The 20,504-nt window shown below is 37.6% G+C and overlaps 1 protein-coding gene across 1 annotated transcript; it reads right to left on the reverse strand.

Moving 5' to 3' along the window:
• Positions 1–429: 429 nt before the first annotated feature.
• LOC107700791 (zinc finger protein 585A-like) lies at positions 430–19,655 on the reverse strand. Its single transcript, XM_016502606.1, has 5 exons — positions 19,391–19,655; positions 11,732–13,284; positions 5,607–5,610; positions 4,884–5,027; positions 430–2,334 (listed from the first exon to the last, which is right to left on the reverse strand). Exons 1-5 carry the CDS (start codon positions 19,488–19,490, stop codon positions 572–574), a joined length of 3,564 nt encoding a protein of 1,187 aa, XP_016358092.1. The 5' UTR covers positions 19,491–19,655; the 3' UTR covers positions 430–571.
• Between the last annotated feature and the right edge of the window lie 849 nt (positions 19,656–20,504).

Genomic DNA, 20,504 nt, shown 5'->3' on the forward strand with positions numbered 1-20,504 from the left:
AGCCGGTTCTGTAATCAGCGGTAAATCTCCATCACGTGCGGGCTTTCACATGGAGCAGCATTTACTACACAGAGCCGTTGTTCACTGACGAGCATGTTTTGCGCAGCTCGTCAGTGAACAACAGTGAACTAACTGTGTAGTTAATGCTGCTCAATGTGAAAGCCCGCACGTAATGGAGATTTACCGCTGATTACAGAACGGCTTTATTGACAAGATGCACGTTAAATATCGCATGCGATTTATCGTGCAGCCCTAGTTAAAAATAACAGTGTTCTTTGAATGTTGATGCTTTAATAACAAATATTTATCGGGAGAGTGTATGCTGGGATTTAATAAATTTCATGGAGAAAAAAGTAACGTAACTAGTAATGTAACTAATTACTAATTACTTTTGAAATAAAGTAATCAGAACAGTAAAGTGATTACTTTTAAAAGGAGTAATCAGTAATTTGATTACATTTTCAGAGTAACTTGCCCAACACTGGTCCTGGTCTCCTAATCAAACAAACTGACTACATCACTCTCCTCTGATAGCTGGCGGATGTACTAGTACGCTATGACTGCCATCACTTCATTTGGATTGATGCTGCACACAGGTGACAGCAGAGATTTCCCCCACTCTATCAATAAGCTTCTCTCCAGTGTGAGTTTTTATGTGACGTTTAAGATGTTTATGTTGTATGAAGCTCTTCGGACACTGAGGGCAGGTGAAAGGCCTCTCTCCAGTGTGAATTCTCATGTGATTCATAAGGCTTTGTTTCACTGTGAAACTCTTTCCACACTCGGAGCAAGTGAAAGGTTTCTCTCCAGTGTGAACTCTCATGTGATTCATAAGGCTTTGTTTCACTGTGAAACTCTTTCCACACTCGGAGCAAGTGAAAGGTTTCTCTCCAGTGTGAACTCTCATGTGATTCATAAGGCTTTGTTTCACTGTGAAACTCTTTCCACACTCGGAGCAAGTGAAAGGTTTCTCTCCAGTGTGAACTCTCATGTGATTCATAAGGCTTTGTTTCACTGTGAAACTCTTTCCACACTCGGAGCAAGTGAAAGGGTTCTCTCCAGTGTGAACTCTCAAGTGACTCTCAAGGCTTTGCTGCACTTTGTAACTCTTTCCACATTGAGAGCAGGTGAAAGGCTTCTCATCAGTGTGACTTCTCATGTGAATGTCAAGGTTTTGTTTCATTGTGAAACTTTTTCCACACTGAGAGCAGGAAAAGGGTTTCTCTCCAGAGTGAATTCTCATGTGAATATCAAGGTTTTGTTTCACTGTGAAACTTTTTGCACACTTAGAACATATAAAAGGCCTCTCTCCTGAGTGATTTCTCATGTGATAACTAAGCTTAGGTTTACTCGTGAAACCCTTTCCACACTCGGAGCAGGTGAAAGGCTTCTTTCCAGTGTGAATGGTCATGTGACTCTCGAGGCTTTGTTTCACTGTGAATCTCTTTCCACACTGAGAGCAGGAGAAAGGCTTCACTCCAGTGTGAATTCTCATATGTCTATCAAGGTTAAGTTTTACTGTGAAATTCTTTCTACACTGAGAGCAGGAAAAGGGTCTCTCTCCCGAGTGAATTCTCATGTGAATGTCAAGGCGTTGTTTTATTGTGTAACTCTTTCCACATTCAGGGCAAATGAAAGGCTTCTCTCCAGTGTGAGTGCACATGTGACGTTTAAGACTTTGATGTTGTGTGAAGCTCATCCCACAGATGGAGCAGGTGAAAGGTTTCTCTCCAATGTGAATGCTCATGTGACTTTTAAGACACTGTTTTGCTGTGAAACCCTTTCCACACTGAGGGCAGACGAATGGCCTCTCTCCGGTGTGAACTCTTACGTGACTCTCAAGGCTTTCTTGCACTTTGTAACTCTTTCCACATTGACGACAAGTGAAAGGCTTCTCACCAGTATGAGTTCTTATGTGACGTTTAAGGTATCCTTGTGTTATGAAGCTCTTTCCACACTCAGAGCAGGTGAAAGGTTTCTCTCCAGTGTGAATTCTAATGTGACTTTTAAGGCTTTGTTTCGATGTGAAACTAGTTTGACATTGAGGGCAAGTGAAAGGTTTCTCTCCAGTGTGACTTCTCATGTGACTTTTAATCTGACCTTGTTGTGTGAAACACTTTCCACACTCTGAGCAACTGAATGGTTTCTCTCCAGTGTGAATTCTTAAATGAGCCTCAAGCCTGTGTTGCACTGTGAAACTCTTTCCACACTGAGGGCAGATGAACGGTTTCTCTTCTGTGTGAATTCTCATGTGCTGCTCAAGACTTGCTTGCTCAAAGAAATCCATCCCACATTCATGGCAAGTGAAAAAATCTTCTTTCAGTTCAATCTGATCTAAAATAAACATTAAAAGATCAATGTCAAACATCAATTCAAAGACAACAAAGGTGGTATTTTGAGCCAAAGGTATAGATTTGCAACCCAATTTAATAGCAGAATGCAATGGAGGTCATTGTTTAGGCACTGACATGTTTTTCCTAAACTGCAATTTGATGTATAAATCAAGCAGCCAGATTTTTAAATTTATTGTTGTCCATGACTGAAAGTAACCAAGCAAATGGTTTTAATAGTTGGTGCCCTAAGAAAATTCATCTATGTATTAGGGATGGGCGATATCTTATCATTTGCGATATACCGGTAAAAATTCTCCCCACGATAAGAATTAGTCTTATCCGCGATAATAACGATAAAGTCTAGTTCTGTGTGCGACTGTGCAGAGCGACATGGCGGAATATGGAATATGGAATAGGAATATATTGCTAAACGAGGAGCTCCTTCTACAGTCAGGAACTGGTTTGGTCAGGGCTGTAACTTACAGTGTGACAAAAAATTGGTCTGAGCCTCGAATAAATACAGTTTGTGCGATACAGTTTTGCATGTGCATGAGCCTGTTTACAAACCTGTTATCCAACAAAGATACCATTTATGGACCTTTTTCACATTTCCGGGTTTCTCAGCAGCGGAAGTCGTCAACTTGAAGAGCAGTGAATGGGAGAGTACCACAAAAATATTTTTTGCATTCTCATTTGCTCAAATATCAAAAGAAAAACTCCATGATAGTATTTTCATGACTTTCAATAAAAGTAAAAAAATTGAGAGAGACTGATAACGGCAGTCAGAAGAGAGAACGATGTCAAATGTACCGTCCCTCCCATAGACGCTGCATTAGAAACACCCTCGCATTAGCGTTAACTACTTTTTTTGTAATTTGATGCAAAGGTGATATAATACAAATTATAGTGTTATAAATGTACATTTTAAAAATGAAAATGTACATTTATAACCAGTACATTATTAAAATTATAAATATTTGTACAATTTTATAAAAAAAAAAACTTTGGCGAACCCAGTTCATCCCAGGCTCCTAGTCCCGGCTCGCGGTCCTTTCCCATTCCTATCCCCCCTCTCTCTCCCACTTCATTTCCTGTCAATGTTTACTGTCCTATCCTAATAAAACACAAAAATGGCAACAAACAAAAAAAACAAAACAAAAAAAAAACTTAATTTATGATGTAAATAACTGTGGAAACGCGTCATCACAGTCCATGAAAAAGTTCCATTGCTAAACTAACACAATATTAAAAAAAAAAAATATATAAAAAACTTTGAAAGGATTTACAATGCTGATGACCATTAAATGCACCATCACACTCTATTGAAAAGGGTCCACTGACATGCTCTTTGTCCAAATTTAATTCATAACATCAGTCAAGCGTTTGAAATAACTTTGTGATCAGACATGGTTTCATATCACAGAATGAAGCAGAAATAATACTATTTTATAGTATTTAATACAGTGATAAAGGCTATGTCGATTAGCATTGCATTATAAATATACTTTATTCTTAAAAAAATAGCCAAGATTGCTTAAAGAACACAGATAAACCATATACTGTCGCAATGTTTATTGTCTTCATATTTCCTCAGTTAAAATTTCTCTATATCTGCATTTTATTCAGCTACAGCTATAAGTGGACACCTTCGTCCATATTAGGGATTTCCTGGAGCGTCCTCAGTGCAATTACTTCTGCAATGCATATGTGGAGTTTCTGCACAAGGGCATCCTCCGGCTTCCAGTATATAGTCATTACATTACTTGTGTACTCCTCACCAACACCAGGGTAAACATAGGAAAGACAATACTTTTCTCTAAAGAAACAGGATTTTTTTTGTCTCTTGGTGGATGCATAAGATTCCCTGAGTTATCATCATTGATATCGTTATCGCAATAAATACCAGAAATCATCGTGATATATTTTTAAGCCCATATCACCCATCCCTGTTATGTAAATAGAGTTCTCAGTTTTTGATTGCAGTGAAATTGAGAACTTAAGGAACAATATTAATGTAATATTTTTGCAGTGTTTATCTGGTTGCTAGGCTAATTGTTTTGTACAACATAATACAAAACATTCTTGTGCGAGTTTTAAATAATATACAGGTAAGATCACAAAATAAATTTCAGTAAAGTTTTTGATGTCCTCCTATGCATTTATTTGTTGAGTAGCCAAAGTCGTATAATAAACAGGATAATTATACATTCAGAAATGTAGGGATGCACCTTTATTGCATAACTGGTAAAAGGATGTTCTGTTTTTGGCCTTTATTTTGTACATTTTATCAACAAGAACCAACGATCACACAGATCAAATCGTCTAGAAAATATCCAAAAAGAAAAAGAAAAACGCTTTTTCTAAAGCACTTGGATTCTCAGGTTTAAATTTTAATCAACTAACTTTAAAATATAGTTGTTCTGACAAATACCTTATTTGTATACCTGGAGTAACCAAATCTTCCCGTATGCATAATCATTTGGTGCACGTGGTTTTTCATTAGTAACACCAATTAACAGATTCTTTGTAAGTGACACATAATTACCTTACCATCGGTTTTATTCTTCTGCTCTTGCATAGGTGAGGACTGGCAGGTTTTCGTCTGCACATCTGGTGTTTCTGCGGTCTGATTGTTTTCACGACTCTCCATCTTTATCACCAGGAAATGTTCGATCCCGTTTATTCCATAGATTGCTCAATCAGTCGCGTTTGATTCTGTCTATTTTGTAGCAGACATTATATAAGCGCACAGTACTGTATTTGGTTTAAAACAAGCCTAGCGTTTATGTAGTTCTGATCTCCATGAAGCTTCGAAACGTTTCCGAATCTTTTGCTTTGAATCAGTGGTTCAGATCACGAATCAAACTGACCAAGTCACGTGGTTTCAGCAAACGAGTCTTCATCGCTGGTTCGAAACGTTTTGAAATCTCGATGGTTCGCCGCTAGAGGCAGCTTTATAATGCATGTTCAGTTTAATGACAAACGCGCATGCATAATGAAAAATTGAGAAACTTCATAATTAATGGTACTTATTAGTTTGTAGATTACACATAACAGATTACACGTTAATGAAAACATTTGACAGTAATTGGTTTAAGAGGTGTTATTAGCAGCCTTTTACATGACATACGAATCACTAATGATCTCCTGTTTGTGTTTGTGACTGGATTGTTTGGTTTTGATGGCTGTGTGAAAATCTTTAGTGAATATTGAGTTTTCTATTTGCTTCTTTACAGTTCGACAATGAGGTATTTGTTCAGGGACACTGCTTACCCTGCTGAAAAAACAATAGACACCATCACAGGATTATAATGGGACTTGTGTTGGTTTTAACGGAAACTGTACTCTGGTAATTGGCAGATGAACGGCTTGCTTGATAAACGAAACACATCCCACATTGATGGCAAGTGACAGAATCTTCTTTCAGTTTCTTTTGATCTAAAATGAACATAAGGACAATAATAGTGAGATAGCCAAAGTAACACATGTGCAACCCAGTCTAATGCAACAGAGGACATTGTTATATTTTTGACATATTAAAGGCTAAATCTGGCATTCCCATGTTATTGTCTCCTGAAGTGACAGTATAAGTTACAAAGAATTTGCAAGACAGTAAACAATTAAGTAAAATTCAGCATTGGTTTATGACTTGCGTTCATGTTAACCCTTTCACATGCAAGTTTAAAATATTGACTAACTCAACACTAACTCTATCTCTTTTCTAATTCTATTTTATCTATTTGTTTTTTATTTGTTTTATATAAAAAAAACACTTGACCCTCTAATACTTGCACTCTATATTCATTTTCTAACTGCTTGTTTCTTTAACAAAAAAGAGCCTCTAACACTAGCTTTCTGCATTCTATCCACTTGTTTTCTTTTTATTGTATGTATATGTGTGTGTGTGTGTGTGTGTGTGTGTGTATGTGTATATATATATATATATATATATCTCAATCAATTAGAATGTCGTGGAAAAGTTCATTTATTTCAGTAATTCAACTCAAATTGTGAAACTCGTGCATTAAATAAATTCAATGCACACAGACTGAAGTTTTTTAAGTCTTTGGTTCTTTTAATTATGATGATTTTGACTCACATTTAACAAAAACCCACCAATTCACTATCTCAACAAACCCTTGCTACGTGTACTGCATTAGGCTAACCGAGACTTGTCATAGCACTTGCTTATTATTGCTCTTTTGTTGGTTTTGATTGCTTCTATTGTCCTCAGTTGTAAGTCACTTTGGATAAAAGCGTCTGCTAAATGACTAAATGTAAATGTAAAATATTGTACCTGAGCTTATAATGCAAGTTATTTCTTTTTAATGTGACTACTTCTGAACTTACCACATTCCTATTTCTGACATTTAGCAAATGTTTACACACGCTTTGGTTCCACCCTTTTCAAAGTATTTCTAGATCTATAACATGCCGATGCATCATAAAATATATCATAAAGAGAACTGAACTAAACTAACAGGATTTGCTAAATTGGTACTTACAGCTCAAATTTAAAATAATAGCTAAATGGGGCTGACACGTGAAAAAAAAAAGATTTATTTGGAGGATGTAATAGGTCACAAATAAGAGCATAACCATTTACCGGTGTAAGTGCCGTGATGACCTTACTTTTCGCAGGTCACACATTCACGCTTGTGTGGAGTGGACACATCACAAACCACGCTCTCAGGTAAAATATTGATTCTGCATATATTATATTATTATATATTATGCTTTCACTCAACACAACACACACAAAGACATCATACAATTCTCTCAACACAAATAGTTTAAAGGAGACATATTATGCCCCTTTTTACAATATGTAATATAAGTCTCTGGTGTCCCCAGAATGTGTCTGTGAAGTTTCAGCTCAAAATACTCCACAGATAATTTATTGTATCATTTTGAAAATATATATTTTGAGTGGAAGCAGAAACATGCTATTTTTCGGGCCTGTCTCTTTAAATGCAAATGAGCTATTGCTCCCAGCCCCCTTTTCCAGAATAGAGCTGGGCCATTACAGCTGGTACCTGCTAAAAACATCTGTTTTGGTTCTGATTATGATGTTTATCGCGCTGAAATCATGCGTTTTAAACCATATGAGTTTAAACTTCTGATATACGGTTTTCTGAGAGCACTCATCGGAAGCACACGGACAGTGCGAAAACACAATAACGGCGCTGTGGGTGTAAACTTACATATTAAGGGGCGGTAATATTATAAAATCAGACGCGCTGGTTTTCTCAGACGCTTGCAGAAAAAGGCTTCCCAAAACAAAGTTACTGGGTTAATCTTTTTCACGTTTCCTTGGTTGGTAGATGCACCGGGGACCTGATTATAGCATTTAAAACCTGGAAAAGTCAGATTTTCATGATATGTCACCTTTAATGTAATAAAAAATTATACGGCAGTTTGTTTCTATACTTTACATTATGGTGGTCTAATTTTAAAATATAGTTGGTCTGACAAATTCCCAACTATGCCTGCGTCCCAATGTGCATACTATCCATCCTAAATTCTATGTGATATTAGTAATTTTCAATACTATTTAGGGCAGATAGGGTTGATAGTATGCACATTGGGAAGCTGGGTATGATTTGATTTGATGCGGCACATGTTTTTAATAAGTCGCAATCAACAACTAACAATCTGCTAACTTGACTGTAGTGACAAACAACAAACTTACTCTGACTTTTATTCTCCTGCTCTTGTCTAGGTGAGGACTGGCAGGTTTTCGTCTGCACATCTGTTGTTTCTGTGATTCTTACATTCCACAAAGTAGGGATTAGTGTAGTATTTTAGGCCCTCAAAAGAATCTGAGTCATGCAGCTGGTTTGTGGAAACCCCATTGCAGAAAACCTGTGCATGGTCTCTAATCAGTCAAGCTTGTTATCTTGTGCAGGGCCATGCACAGACATGCCGAGGAGCAGAGGCCCCAGAACCAGGGAAAAGCTCACAGTTGGCGACTGGCAATAAAGTTGTTTTAGGCTGGATCTATGAATTCAATAATAAGCATTTGCAAAAACTGGGCACAGATGACATTCTCCCACCCGTCAACCATTGGGCATCCTATAAGAAAATTATTAACAATAAATTTTTAAAGCAACATTATGGACATGTTAAATATTAATGTAATAATACAGCCTATCTAAGAATATATTGTATAACCTATGTTGCATTAAACAAAATGTTTTGTTTTGATGAATATTAAGCGCTTTCCATTATTTTGACATATTGTACAGTATGTCCCTGCTTTAGAAACATTCCAGTAAACACTGCTAATAGGGATATTTTATAGTGTCAGGGTGAAAATAAAACTGGAAAGAGAGTTGATGACAACATGTTTTAATTAAATATTCAATACAATAAAAGAAAACAACAACATACACGTGTTTAATAAGAAAACAAAACCAGAACAAACCAACTTTTGTGAGACAGGTTAGGTGTTAAAATAATCTATAGGCTACATTGGAATATAACATTTAAAAACGGCATGATGGTATAAAATATGACCAGGTCAAATGTTTTTTGTTGGAATGTTCTATGACTCTTCAGTGCGCATACAAAATAAGATGGAATGATGTTTTTTTTTTTCTGACAAAAATTTGTGTAGGAATCGACAGTCGTAATTTACATCAATTACTAATTTACATTGCCTAAGAAAAGCTTTGTCTGGATCAGTTTGACGCGTTACAACCTGCAAGTCCTACGATGGCCATCTTGATTCTGAGCAGACGACATATATCAAACTACATAGCAACAGCCCTCGAAACGGATAATCACACAGATGATCCGTCCGTCCATTCTCCAAACCTCTTATCCTCTGTAGGATCGTGGGGGGCTGGAGTCTATCCCGGGAACACACTGGACATATGGGCTGTCCATCACAGGGCTCACACAACACCAACACACACATTCACACAAACACAGCTAATGTACGTTGAAATTCATCTGCAATTAGGACTTTGATGTAAATATAAGCATTATGCATTTTTATTAATGGTTTTGAAAATCTAAATCTAATCGTTGTTTTTAAACCATTAAATCGGACTTTAGATTTGTAACGTTTCATTTTTTAAAGTCTCGCCATAATTTTTTTTTTGGTTATTTTGCGTGCGAGGCGGTCGTCTGAAGTAAATTTATATAGAACCCCTTTAGTTTAGCTGCTTCTTCTTACATTTTGTGAATAAAAACAATAGCTAAATTGTTAGTCTGATTTAAATCAAGTAATTTATTAAAAAAAAAAGTATAAAATATTTTGATAATGTCTCAATCTTGAGACTGCAAAGTCTCATATAATAGAATATTTGATGACAGTATTATTAAATATTAAAGTCACCATTAAATCAAAATGGACAATATTATTGAAGAATGCAATGTTTATTCTAATATTTAAAATTAATTATTATAATTATACTAAATTATTATTATTATTTACAATTCATGTGCTCTTTTAATTTTTAATCAAAATAACTTTCCCTACCCCTTGCAACACATCTCTTCTCTTATGATGTGTGTACAATAACCCCTCTCCTCCAGCAACCTGTCACTCATGAGATCACAGCAATAGCAAACAACAATGCTCCAGTCAATTTCACATGGACAAAATCAAGTCCTGCATTTTTTTCTAGTTCAAGAAAGCCTTTTCACTTATATATACAATACATCAGTCACAACAGGATGAAACAATGCCAAAGTACATTTTGACTCGTTTAAATCTCTGAATGAAAGTGATAAACAACTAACATCGACTTTCTGTTTTGCAGCAGTTCAGTCAGGAAAAACTGGGCCGGACATTTTAGAAGTTGTCATTGCCTCCCTGCCAGGAGGATTTTTGTCTGACAAGTTAACTCTTCTGTAGCAGGAGAAGAGCATGAGGTGGGAAATGAAGTGATAAGAAATGAGCAGTTTATTGAAAAACCTTAGATACTTGTGTTGGTCAAAGCTCTGACTGTATCTAAACAGAAGCATATACATGTTCTTATATCAATAAAAGGTTATAGGAATTTTCTGCTTAATAGTGTGTGGTCATGAAGAGACTTCTTATCTCAAGCATGCAGAGAAGAACAGATGGAAGAATCATTGTAGTGTAGTGGATTGAGTTGTACATGATTATGATTTGTAATGCATTTTACCCAGACCTACTTTAAATAACAACCAGTTGTTTGTTGGGTAAATTAATGTAAAATGAGCACTTTCCATCTGTTACAGTTCTGCTTTTCACAGATCAATGAAACTTTTAGGGACAGTTCACCCAAAAATGAAAAGTTCTGACTTGATTATAAATTTTTTTTAAACTTTTTTTTCCCCCTAAGTAGCACAGTCAAGAAGATTTTTTGGTGAAACTGTTTGTCCTTGGCAATTCATATACACTGCACGTTTGTGGCTGCCAGTTTTCGAGCATTAAAAAAACATACACAGAGAAGACCAAATCAATACCCGTGGCTCCTGACGATACATTGAGGTCTTATGGCCTGTGCAATAAAATGAACATTATTTACAACATTATAATTTTTTAACCACAGCCTTGGCAAAAAGTTCTCAGTGCATTCACAACTCTCTGGAGCGTGAACTTCCTGTCGCATAATGACGTAAGCACAGGCACAAACTCACATGTAAGCTGATGATGCTATTTGTTTACAATGGAGAGTGAGGGCACGTGTGTTTTATTGTTCTTCAAAACGGTACTTACCTGTGCTTATCCTGGATGCTGTGACCAATTTAAAAAGATTTGCTGGTACAATCCCATTGACTTTTCTCAGATTTCTGGCCTTTTGATCCAGATAGATTTATTTGACCTCTGTTGTCATTGCACAAACACCACGTTTCGAGAGTCCTCATTCCCACCAAGGCTTATGGTTGTGCCACTGCATCCTCCATCCTTCTCAGCTCTCACACATGCCCTCACTCTCCATTGTAAACGAACATCATCATCAGCTTACGTGTGAGTGAGCACATGAGACTAGGCAGCCACAGACGTGCAGTGTATGAATCGCGAAGGACAACGGTTTCACCTAAAAATCTCCTTTACTGTTCTACTGAAGAAAAAAGTCACCTACATCTGGGATGGCCTGAGGGTGAGTAAACTAACAGCAAATCTTAATTTTGGGGTAAACTATCCCTTTAAATGTTACTCTTTGTACATTAGGTTAAACATGATTAGAAAAACATTGCATAAATCATTATTAGCAAACAAGGTATTACAAACATTCAAAATATGTAGAATAATTGTGTAAATTTAAAATGAAGGGGGAACACTGCATTTCCCATTATAATGAACAACAGAAACACTTACTCATTAAGGGTAGGGGTGTAAAAGTGGCATCCTGACCAATTGTCCCATTGGTCTCTTATCACTCACGGCCAAATAATCATATAAACAGATTGACTACATCACTCTCCTCCGACAGCTGGTGTGCGTCCTGGTACGCTATGACTGCTATCACTTCATCTGGATGGATGGTGTACACAGGAGACAGCAGAGAAGATTCCCCGACTCTGTCAAAATGAATTCTCATGTGGCGTTTAAGGTGTACGTGTTGTGTGAAACTCTTTCCACACTGAGGGCAGGCGAAAGGCTTTTCTCCAGTGTGAATTCTCATGTGATTCTCAAGGTTTTGTTTCACTGTGAAACTCTTTCCACACTCGGAGCAGGTGAACGCCGTTGCTTCATTGTGAAGTTTCATGTGACTCTCAAGGCTTTGTTTCACAGTGAAACTTTTCCCACATTCACAGCAGATGAAGGGCTTCAGCCCAGTGTGAACTCTCATGTGACTATCAAGGTTTTGTTTTATTCTAAAACTCTTTCCACACACAAAGCAGGTGAAAGGCTTCTCTTCAGTGTGAATTTTCATGTGTCTCTCAAGGTTGGTTTTCATTGTGAAACTGTTCCCACATAAAGGGCAGATGTAAAGCTTCTCTTCAGTGTGAATTTTCATGTGTCTCTCAAGCTTTTGCTTCATTGTGAAACTCTTTCCACACTCGGAGCAGGTGAAAGGCTTCTCTCCAGTGTGAATGGTCATGTGGCTCTCGAGGCTTTGTTTCACTGTGAATCTCTTTCCACACTGAGGGCAGGAGAAAGGCTTCACTCCAGTGTGAATTCTCATGTGACTCTCCAGGTTTTGTTTTACTGTGCAACTCTTTCCACATTCAGAGCAGATGAAAGGTCTCTCTCCGGTGTGAATTCTCATGTGACTCTCAAGGCTTTGTTTCACAGCAAAACTCTTTCCACATTCAGGGCAAATGAAAGGCTTCTCTCCAGTGTGAGTGCACATGTGACGTTTAAGACTTTGATGTTGTGTGAAGCTCATCCCACAGATGGAGCAGGTGAAAGGTTTCTCTCCAATGTGAATGCTCATGTGACTTTTAAGACACTGTTTTGCTGTGAAACCTTTTCCACACTGAGGGCAGACGAACGGCTTTTCTCCAGTGTGAACTCTCAAGTGACTCTCGAGGCTTTGTTTGACTTTGTAACTCTTTCCACATTGAGGGCAGGTGAAAGGTTTCTCACCAGTATGAGTTCTTATGTGACGTATAAGGTATCCTTGCTGTGTGAAGCTCATTTCACACTGAGGGCAGGTAAAAGGTTTTTCTCCAGTGTGAATTCTCATGTGAATTTTAAGGCTTTGTTTCGATGTGAAACTCTTATCACACTGAGGACAGATGAAAGGTTTCTCTCCACTGTGACTTCTCATGTGAATATTAAGCTGACCTTGTTGTGTGAAACTTTTTCCACACTGAGGGCAAGTGAATGGTTTCTCTCCAGTGTGAATCCTTAAATGAGCCTCGAGCTTTTGTTTCACTGTGAAACTTTTTCCACATTGAGGGCAGATGAATGGTTTCTCTTCAGTGTCAATTCTCATGTGCTCCTCAAGACTTTCTTGCTCAAAGAAATGCATCCCACATTCATGCCAAGTGACAGAATCTTCTTTCTGTTCATTCTGATCTAAAATAAACATTAAAATATCAATGTCAAAAATCAGTTCAAGGATAATTAAGGTGAGATTGAGCTAAAGTAAGTTTAACAGCAGAAAGCGTCAGAGGTCCTTGATATACTAAATGTTGAATCTGTCATTCTTTATTTGTCAAAATACGTGTAAACAGGAAACAAAATTCAAACCACATTCATGGGTGGTTAGGGATGCATGTGGTCACATTAGCCGCGTTTCCACAGTCGGCCAAAAGCGAGTGTAATGGAGGTGTGAACTGTGGGTAAAACCTCACTCCCCTGACCTCGAGGTGCACTAGCAACTGATGCTAGAAGCTGTCTTAAGAGTCCTTGTTAGTGCACTCACCTCCCACGCTGGAAACACTGGTTCAAATCCCACTCAGAAAGAGTGAGGGGAGTAAGACTAATGCTAAGGCGCACTAGCAACTGATACTAGATGCTGTGGTCTTTAGCGTCCTTGTTAACATGCCCGTCTCCCATGCTGGTAACACCAGTTCAAATCCCGCTTGGTGTGAGTGAGGGGAGTAAAACCCGAAGGGGTTAGATTGGTGCCGTGACCCGGATGGGAGTGAGGTTTAGTGGGGGAGTGTAACGGATGCCAGATAATAAGAGCTGTGCGGGTAAAACCTTACTCCTCTGATCTCAAGACGCTGTAGGATTTACCATGAACCAGAGTCTAACAAATTGACACAACACCAAATGAACACTCCTTAAGATCAAGGAGATTCCCCACTAAGTCAGTGATAGGTCATAAAAACTAATCAGCGGTGCCTGATCGTCTGAGTCCACTGTCTTCCCTTATATCTGCTCATTCTCAACTGGGTCTGGGTCTGAAAATTGATCAAAGAAGAAGACCCTCCATTGTTCCCAAAACATAACCATTCTGTGGAACCAAATGGCCAACCACCACTTCGTGACAATCATACACAAAATTTATGGCCATAACAGGAAAGAGGAGACACGCGATAGGGGTTAAAAGACCAGAATTAACATGAGAAAACGCCTCCAATGCCGGTAACGCCAGTTCAAATCCTGCTCGGAGCTCAGGGAGTAATACCCAAAGGGGTTACATCGGTCCCTTGACCTGGATAAGAGTAAGCTTTAGTAAGGGGGGGTGTAACGGAGGCCAGCTGGTAATTGCTGTGTGGGTAAACCTCATTCCCCTGATCTCAAAAGGCGCACTAGTGATTGACACCAGAGGCTGCAGTCTTTAGCATCCTCGTTAGCGTGCCCGTCTCCCATGCCAGAAATGTTGGTTTCCACTCAGAGCGAGCGAGGGGAGTATAGAACCGGTGGGGTTACACAAGCGTGCTAATGGGGATTCTTATCACCCTATGAGGCAGAAATATGTTATTTATAGATTTATATGAGATGCTAAAGGCTACGTATTCTTATGAAAATACCAGAGACTGTTTGAAGAACATGTATGATTATAATCGTGTATTTATTTGGTTTCATATATCTTGTCTCTTCCTATCTCTTTGTTGATATTAGACTTCTGCATCCGCATATGTCATTAATTACATACATTCTGGTTAATTCTAGTGGTGCAATGGATCACAAAACTCAAGGTTCGGATCATATTATTTTGAGTCACGGATCGGATCATTTTTCGGATCAGCAAAAAAAAAGAAAATTAGTGAAAGCTTACTTTAAGTACTTCTATACCACAGCAAAACTACTAGCTTTAATAAAGTTAGTAATAAAACAAGAACAATTACACAAATTACAAGCATAGATGAATACAACAAAACACAGTTACAAATAGGGATGGCTACTGAGAACCGGTATTTTTTTGGACCGGTACATAATTGGGTCGATACCGGAATACCGATAAGCTTCAGGACAAACGATACTGTTATTGATACTTGCGTTGTTTCGCAGGTTTTGCAATCTCCGTATACTTCAATGTTAACAACGAATTAGAAGCTGCTGCTTGTCATTTCCCTTCACTGAATGATGTGGCCGAGGTTTGCTCGACGTGCTTGGACGGCAACGGCTCCTCCGGGTTTGGGCAGCCGGCAGGAGTCCCCCGTTCCCTGCTCCTCCCCATCATGGCGGATGGCAGCAGGCTCCGGCCTCAAGCGAACGGCGGCGACTCCTCCGCTCCCTTACGGACGGCAGCCGTCCCTCCACATCCCAGGCGGCAGCGAGTTCGTCCGCCCTCCCTGGCAACTCACTCCAGCCCACCGCCTCGAGCCTCCATGGCGGCAGACTGCTCCGCCATGCTTAATCTTTATTATCCTTGCAGCGCGTCAGTTATGCGGTGATGCGCTATGAAATTATTGCGGGGCAAATTAATTGTAGCCTAATATTAATTCAATAATAAAAGTAACTTAATACTAATAATAGGCCTAATAGGCTAATAAGAAAAATGTAACAGGCCTATGTTAATTAAAAATGCCAAATTAGATATAACTAAAGTGTATAAAATTATTTTATTCAGAAATGTCATGTTTGTGATCTTTTTTAAATTTGTTAATTCGTTATTTAAAATAATAGGCCTACAGATTAGACAAAACTAGGTGACACCAGTGTCAGATGCAATATATGCAGTAGTGCAGTGGCGTAGTCAGAATTTTATTTTTGGGCGGGCCTGGGCAAAAGTGAGCAGGCACTAGGCTAACTAACGGATGGAGTCCAGTGGCTTAGAGCAAATCCGCGGCCCCCAACCGCGAACTCAAGGGTGGGTGGGTTGGGGGGGCTGACGCTGCATTAACGGCGCATATTCTCTCAAAGACGACGAGAGACGAATCTACTTCATATGCTGATAATGGTAGTCGCCGTCCCTCCACATCCCAGGCGGCAGCGAGTTCGTCCGCCCTCCCTGGCAACTCACTCCAGCCCACCGCCTCGAGCCTCCATGGCGGCAGACTGCTCCGCCATGCTTAATCTTTATTATCCTTGCAGCGCGTCAGTTATGCGGTGATGCGCTATGAAATTATTGCGGGGCAAATTAATTGTAGCCTAATATTAATTTAATAATAAAAGTAACTTAATAATAATAATAGGCCTAATAGGCTAATAAAAATAATGTAACAGGCCTATGTTAATTGAAAATGCCAAATTAGATATAACTAATGTGTATCAAATTATTTTATTCAGAAATGTCATGTTTGCGATTTTTTTTTATTTGTTAATTCGTTATTTAAATTAATAGGCCTACAAATTAGGAAACAGGTGCAGTTAATCGCCGGCGTCAGTCACAAAAATTATATAATAAATAAATAAAAAAATAATAAAAAAATAGGCTAATCTTTGTTAGCCTCGACTGGCAACAGCTGGTCTTAAATTCTTCAGACACCGCATACCAAACGACTCTGAACACCGTCTGAAAACACTGACTGAGCTCAAATGACATTCATAATCGGCCTGACAGTAGTGTTGTAACACAGTTCGTAGTCACGGGAAGAAGGAGGCGGGACCCGGCGAACACTTCAACAAAACTTTAACAATAAAATAAACACAAAACAGAACCAAAACACAAAATAAACTCCAGGCCTGGTCCTCTCTCGTCCAACACTGTTGTCACTCCTTCTTTTATGACATTCATAATCGGCCTGACAGTAGTGTTTCCCGGCTTCACAGAATGAACCACTTCGCATGTGGAACTGAAAGTCTTACCATTACTTGGCACTCGTCAGTGCAAGGTTTTAAAAGTATTTTTTTACAGAATTATGCATTGCTGCTGTTATTTTCTAACACAGCTGCAAATTACAGTCCAACTGAATGGGTGAACACACACGAATTTACATGCGCGACATGCCCAGAACAGCCTGGATAACAATTGGCTAACACTGCTGTCAATCAAATTAATCAAGAATTATGCAAAACACATTTTATTTATTTTAGTTATTTGAGATGTTATAATAGTTCTATAATTGTGTTAAAATAGATTAAACAATAATTATTTAACAAATATTAGGCTATATGTGTATAATAAACTGGGGGGCCTTTCATCAGAGTGGGTGGGCCTGTGCCCGTCAGGCCCGTCCGCTGCCTACGCCCCTGCAGTAGTGTAATAGTGAACAAAGGAGGCAACATTAGTAATATAATGAAACATTTACTAACAAAATACAACATCTGCCTCAAGCAATGCGCTGTATTAGGCTATGTCTCCCGGCTCCAGCTCCAACTGCAACTCACGAGACACATTCACATCACGTTGATTCGGTAGAGTTACACTCATAAGACACTGCACTTATTCGCAATCACAAAAGTACATTATTTCCGCGTGCTTTAAAGCCTTGCCGGTTAAACTTTTCATTTGCGTGCTGTTCTAACATGTGCTTATTCAGAGCGCGTGCACCCGAAGCGTCCATACGGGCCGTCATACAGCACCTGATTACTTAGTTATCGTCTGATTGCGCTAATACTGTCAAAACCACACAAGGCTTACATATAAACACAGTTAATTATGTCTAAAGTGAAAGTAGACAGTTGAGAGAAAGCTCTTAAAGTAGCAGTACTAAACATGCTGCCGCTTATCATTAATGGGATAGTTCACCCAAAAATTTAAATTCTGTCATTATTTACTCAGTCATGTTGTACCAAACATGTAATAATTTTTTATTTATTCTTGTGCTGAACACAAAAGAAGATATTTTGAAGAATGTGGGTAAACAAACAGTTGCTGGTCCCCACTGAATTTAATAGTAGGAAAAAAATATGAAAGTCACTGGGGACCAGCAACTGTTTAGTTTGCCACATTCTTCAAAAGAACTTTTCATGTTAAACAGAAGAAAAAAACTCATTCAGGTTTAAAACAACTTGAGAGTGAGTAAATGATGACACAATTTTCATTTTTGGGTGAACTATTCCTTTAATGTTAATAAAATAAAACACAGAGAAAAATAACTCGCTGCTCTTGACTGAAGAACTTTAATACAGCTGCTAAAGTTCAGCAGTAATAAAATAACTTGAAATTTTCAACAACTTTTTGCAATTTGCACCAAATAGTATCGATAACAGTATCGAAAAGTACCGGTATCGGTATAGATAAAATGTAAACGATACCCATCCCTAGTTACAAATAAAGTCAGTAACAGTAGCATTCAGGTGCAGAAATGTAATAATTAAGTGTAAAATAACACAATAGTGCTCACAGCACAAGTTAAATACAGATTAATTTTTGTTAGCTGTGGTGTTATTTGATTAGCAGACAGAAACAGGTATTTATTGGCTGCTGTCTCTTTAAGACCAAATGCACTGACCTAATACTGACACACTCAGCTGTTTACATTCATTTAAGACATAATCGACTGTGTTTACTAGAATACTTGCCAAAACGGGTATTCTTTTTTAATACATGTAACAAACAGAGTTTTTTTTTTATCTAAAGATAGACAGACAGACAGACAGATAGATAGACAGATAGATAGATAGACAGATAGACAGATAGATAGACAGATAGATAGATAGATAAGCCTTAGGACTTAAAAGCCATAATGGAGTTGTTTTGTGCATTCCTGTGATAAAAAAATTAACGGAAGCAGGTGTAACTGCTCAGTAACTTTAAATATCCATGTTTAACATTCAACATGGAATGTTTTTCTTAAAAATATGTGAAGTAACTTTTCATAATCACAAATTCATTGTGTTTACAGCTAGATTATAGTGTTATAGTTATTAAATTAATCACTGCTTTATAATTTGATTTTGCAGTCATGTGAAATATTGTTAAAATTGTTATTTTTATTCTATAACCCCCACCGCCAATTCCCATTTTCTATTATAAAGAACAATTTGCAGCTTTGCAAAATGTGTTGGGAGGCAGTCAATAAAGAAATGTACTTTTGCTTGGAGAGTGCAGTTATGTCTTTTTAATTTTATTAAAAGGAATGAATGATCATTTATTCAAGCATCTAAAAAAATCACACTTTAAATACACTTGGCTTCAATCTGATTTGAGATAATAATAAAAAAAAAAAACAATAAATTGCTCTAACAAATCCGCAAGTATTGCGGTCATTGTAACATCTGGAATACACCCCATTCTAGGCTTATAAATCATTTGACACACGTGGTTTATTGGTCACGATCAACAAATAACAGATTAATTTAACTAATTGGATTTTGTGTTACTGGCAAATAATCAACTTACACTGTCTTTCATTCTTCTGCTCTTGTCTAGGTGACGACTGGCAGGTTTTTGTCTTCACATCTGGTGCTTTTGTGGTCCGGTTGCTTTCATGCTGCTCCATCTTATCGATCAAGTTTATTTCGCAGAATAGGCTACCCGTTAGTCGGTTTTAATTCGTTCTATTCTCTAAAAGACATTCTACAATCGAAACTGATTTGGTTTAAAATATAAGCAGTATTAATGCAGCGATGGGCGCTTTCAAAACACTGGTTCATGAAGATCCGAAACGTCAACGATTCTTTTGTTTTGAATCAGTGGTTCAGAGCACGCGTCAAACTAGCCAGGTCACGTGATTTCAGCAATCGCGGCTTCGGTACGTCATAAATTGGACATTTCGATGTATTTCCAATAGGGGGCAGTGAATTCAGTGTTGTTTAATTTAATGTTAGGTTAGGCTTTGTAATTTACAAAGACAATAAATCAATCAATAAATATTTCTATATATTTTCCATAGATTATATATCAATTAATAATATTATATAATATTTAAATTGGACTAACTGAATTTCTGTAAAATGAATTTGATCAGTTAACATTAACTATTAATTATTTATTAACATTAGCTCAATCAGAAATATGTAAGTTAGAGCCAATGGAAAAAAATGAGTGTAGTTGGAGTAATTAAATATATCAACTTGTAGTAGCAATTGTTTATTTTCAATTGTCCCAAAAGAAAAAAAAAATAATGTACTAAAAACAGAAATACATTAAACAAAATACAGAACACAGAAAACAAAGTTGACATTTTCTCACCTATCTTTATTAACAAATCACATAATATTTGGCGGCGGTACCTTATTCGAATTAAGAAAAACACATTCAAGAGGTTTTCTACATCAATTCTGAATAATTTATTAAATAAAATGTTCAAAAGCGGTTCACGGCAAAACTAACATTAATGACAAAGTTTCCCCGCATTAAATAGGCAAGTCACAGAACAGAAGTTACTTAATTATATGTCAATCGGTATAGATTTTGATTTATTATTTCATGACACGTATAGCCTAAATATATCCAGCTTTAAACTGCTTAAAGTGTTACTGACAAAATCTTTAGAAAATGATTTCAGTGATTT

The sequence above is a fragment of the Sinocyclocheilus anshuiensis genome, unplaced genomic scaffold, assembly GCF_001515605.1.
Source record: "Sinocyclocheilus anshuiensis isolate Anshui unplaced genomic scaffold, SAMN03320099.WGS_v1.1 scaffold1127, whole genome shotgun sequence".
In the NCBI taxonomy this organism is placed as follows: Eukaryota; Metazoa; Chordata; class Actinopteri; order Cypriniformes; family Cyprinidae; genus Sinocyclocheilus; species Sinocyclocheilus anshuiensis.

Coding starts and splice junctions, on each gene's coding strand:
- LOC107700791 (XM_016502606.1), bottom strand. CDS start 19,490: ATGGAGCAGCATGAAAGCAACCGGACCACAAAAGCACCAGATGTGAAG. Junction 13,285..19,390: donor GCAGAAGAATGAAAGACAGT/GTAAGTTGATTA, acceptor TGTTTATTTTAG/ATCAGAATGAACAGAAAGAA. Junction 2,335..4,883: donor GCAGAAGAATAAAACCGATG/GTAAGGTAATTA, acceptor TGTTTATTTTAG/ATCAGATTGAACTGAAAGAA.